This window comes from Cornus florida, unplaced genomic scaffold (assembly GCF_030987335.1).
Source record: "Cornus florida cultivar Cherokee Brave unplaced genomic scaffold, ASM3098733v1 CherokeeBrave_3.0.0_Hap2_Chr08, whole genome shotgun sequence".
Taxonomy (NCBI): domain Eukaryota; kingdom Viridiplantae; phylum Streptophyta; class Magnoliopsida; order Cornales; family Cornaceae; genus Cornus; species Cornus florida.
In genome coordinates, this window is record NW_026775578.1 from 63,900,382 (window position 1) to 63,904,260 (window position 3,879).

The following is a 3,879-nucleotide window of genomic DNA, read 5'->3' on the forward strand; positions in this document are numbered from 1 at the left end:
ATACGACTAGATTACAAGACTCTTAATAGAAAAACAAAGCAAATGAGTGAATACAAAATGTGATTTATCGAAAATAAATATTTTTCTTATTTATTATTTTTTTGATTTTATTTTTAAAGAAGGTGTGTGTATTTGTGATTCAACCATATTAGTAATACGTTAAAAAGTATTTATTCACAATATCTCATAAAAAAAATTCAAATACATATGTCATCATATCATCGGGTAACATTCAGATACACGTGTCATCATATCATTGTGTAACAAGGGTATTTAGGAGGAAGTTACTCTCATTGGTCTGGACAAAAAATTGGGATTGCTCATTTGTCCAAAATGACTTTGGTTGATTGACTGGTTCAGTTGGTCCTAGAGGGCGTTTTTTAGCATGCGAAGAGTTGACTTTCAAGAACTTCAAGACAGTTATATACACTACTATATCATATATGGTCCCATATATAAATGGCCGTATTGTGTTCTTAAGTTTTGGTTGGAGGTGGGGTTGGGTTAGTTGGTTGGTTGAATTTGATGGTTACCAGTTTTGTCCAAAGGTGGGATGTGGGGTTGGGCTCAATTGCTTCACGCAATTCGCCTCCACAAGACCACAACCACACCACCCGCACCTCCCCGCCACCCCTCTCTTTCCACATACTTCGTAATTTATGTTTGTGCACACACACACACATATATATATATATATATATATATATTTTGTAAGATTGTATACATATATATATAATAATAGAGATTCGGATCCGACTAAATTTAAGTAAGAAATTAATAATAACGTCACATCCACTAACATAAAATAGTCGAATACATTTGATTTCTAAATTACTTTTTATAATTCATATATATCTATATCTATATATATATATATATATATAGTCTTAACATTAAAAAAAACATATATACAAGGAATATATTTAATGCATTCAAAGTTGGACGTGTCTTCATGATTGAAGGCGGCTAATTATCATTAAGCCAAGTTAAATTAGTAACATAGATTTTATCATCATAATCGATCATTGTCTCTTATTTAATTTCACTTTGAATATGATCTCGTAAAGGTTTGTCATGCGTATGTTTTATAAGTAAAATACTATATTTATTAGCGAAGCTTGAATTTAAAGGTATGCTTGGTAATATTGGGCAAGATTGTGGAATAATAAGGGTTGAAAATTATATTTTGGAAGATATATATCTAACATTCTAATTAATAATTACAAAATATAAAAACACAGACACCTTTCAAACACTTTTTTTTTCCCCTAACAGTATAACCTGTAAAACCTTGTTACAATATGCTAGTTTGTTGAACTAAATAGGTTACATGAAAACTTTATAACTATTTGTGAGATATTGTCCAAGAACACTATATCAGGAATTAAATTAAATAATTTAACAAATGGTCATGTTTGAGAGACTATCTCAAGCTAGGACGATTAATTTTATCTAGAGCTAATTTTTTTTTTTTTTTTTTTCAACAATCTAGATTTAATTAAATACTCACTTCATCCCATATTAGTTGTCAATTCCAAAAATTTTGACTCACAATTTTTGTGAGTCAAAATTATCCAAATAGACATCTAGTATGAAATAGAAATACTATATAAGTATATTAATGAAATATAATTAAAAATAACATTAAATGTTTCAAAAATAAAAAATAATAATGAGTCAAAAATTTTCAAATTGGCACTTATTACGAGACTGAGATAGTAATTATAATAAGGTAAGTATACACATCAGAATATATATATATATATATATAGTTGGTCGTTGACCATGTCCCCAAACAGACAAAAAATTCAATAGGTTTGATGAGCTTAGCCATCCTACTTCACTTTAAAAATAATAAAAATTTGTTTCATTTTGAATTTTTTTATTTTATTTTTTGTCATCATAGTTTGAATTGTGTCATGTTAAGAGTTGTTCATGGTTAAGGACAAAGATGATAATATATATATTGAGAGAGAGAGAGAGAGAGTGTGTGTGTATGTGTTTTAAGTTCACAACTCCAAACGAGAGTAGCAGATAACATTAATGGCAAAATGGGTCGTTTCTAAATGCCTGCCTACTCCTTTTTGTCTCCATATATTGTATCTAAGGCTGGGGTGGTTTGCCTACCCAAAAGAACAGTATAAAAATTATTGCTTGTTGACTTTTGTTAACTTAAGACTTCTTCATAATTACCAAATTTTCTAGAAACCTCTTCTATACATTTATGGCGTTTCCATTACGAGCAATAGGTGATTTACTTTTTAAATAAAATGAAATAAAATAAAATTTGAGGAGATTTTACTGAGACAAATCGCAACTGACTCTCTAAGAACCTAAAATGAATAAACAATTACTGGCAACCCTATAAAAGGGTTCTCTATTTTTAAAAAATAAAAAAAATAAAAATATATATATAGATTTCAAAATGTTAGAAGTTATCAATATGTATGGTTTAACGGTGTTAGGCTCTTATTTTTTAAAAGAAAGTCAAGAATTTAAATCTTAGTAAAAATATGTGTATGTGAGCACTAACTAAAAAAAAATATTAAAAGTTTAACATAAATTAATGTCATTTCATAGACCCCAAAATTATTAACAATGAGGTAGTTAAATTGTACATTAAGAAATACGGGGTAGTCCTTTTTGGTAATTTGGCAAAGAGGCAAAGTGACTCAGGTAACACTAAAAGAAAGACGTTAAACCAAAAACACCTATCTGACCAATATATATATATATATATAGTCCCCCTATATTATGAAAACACAATCTCTCTGTCGTGTGCAATATGGCTTCTCTCTCCAAAACCCAAAGCTCCAAAACCAAGTTCATAGAAGCATCAGTGGCCATAGCCGATGCAGCTTCATGGTACTGTGCTATTGTTTTGTTAGCTCTCATCTTGTTAGGCTCCATCAAAGATGATCATCCTTCTCCAAATGAATCTTCAGCTCTGCATGTGAGAGGAGGAAACCAGTTCTGGGATCGGCCTTGCGACGAAATTTATGTCGTCGGAGAAGGCGAAACCCTCCATACCATCAGCGACAAGTGCGGCGACCCGTTTATCGTCGAGGAGAACCCGCATATCCATGACCCGGATGATGTTTTCCCTGGACTTGTCATCAAGATCACTCCTTCAAAGTCTGTCATGAACTTTTCAAGGTAGTTGAAGAGGAAAAAAGTACATCTTATACCAAAAAAAATATATGTATACTTTTTTGTTTTGTTTTTGTAATTAGAAGGAAAGGAGATGAACATTATATATACATCTTTTTTTTTTTAATTTTTTATTTTATATATATTTTTTTGTAATATTCAGAGGAGATGAACATGATGGTGTTTATTTTTAATAAGTTCATGAATTATTAAAGAGTTAATTAAGACTTGTTTGATTTGTAGTTATGTTATGAACTCGAGTTTGAAAAAGGGTAACCGTTTTAACCTAGTAGTGTGTGAAAAACAATAAATATATAAATAAAATAAGTACTTTTGTGTATTAGTACTTGTTTTGGTACTCCTTTTCTCTATGTACAAATATATGTGGATTTCTTTTTTAACATATCTAATGATTGTGCATAAAACATATCTACCTATATTTGATGTTATCTTTGACTTCTTAGTTTATATATATATATATATATATGCGTGGAACCGTCTTGAAACAATAAGGGGAAAATATTAATTTAGGATGGGCTAGGACTGTGTGACTGGTCTAATAAATTGACCATTTGTAGGTTGCTTGCTCAGGAAATTATTAGATAATTATGATCAATACATCATGTACCTGTTCCATTCTAATCAAAACTCTTGCAATTTGAAAAAGTTAATTACCAAGTTGCCTATTGATTACGTCCATCTAATAACATTTTTATTTTTCTTCATTTG

General features: G+C 29.8%; 1 protein-coding gene across 1 annotated transcript; it reads left to right on the forward strand.

The window, feature by feature from the left end:
• Positions 1-2,761: 2,761 nt before the first annotated feature.
• On the forward strand, positions 2,762-3,553 carry LOC132268674 (uncharacterized). The gene has a single exon (XM_059769481.1). The coding sequence runs from the start codon at positions 2,786-2,788 to the stop codon at positions 3,158-3,160; it is 375 nt and encodes a 124-aa protein (XP_059625464.1). The 5' UTR covers positions 2,762-2,785; the 3' UTR covers positions 3,161-3,553.
• The last annotated feature ends 326 nt before the right edge of the window (positions 3,554-3,879 follow it).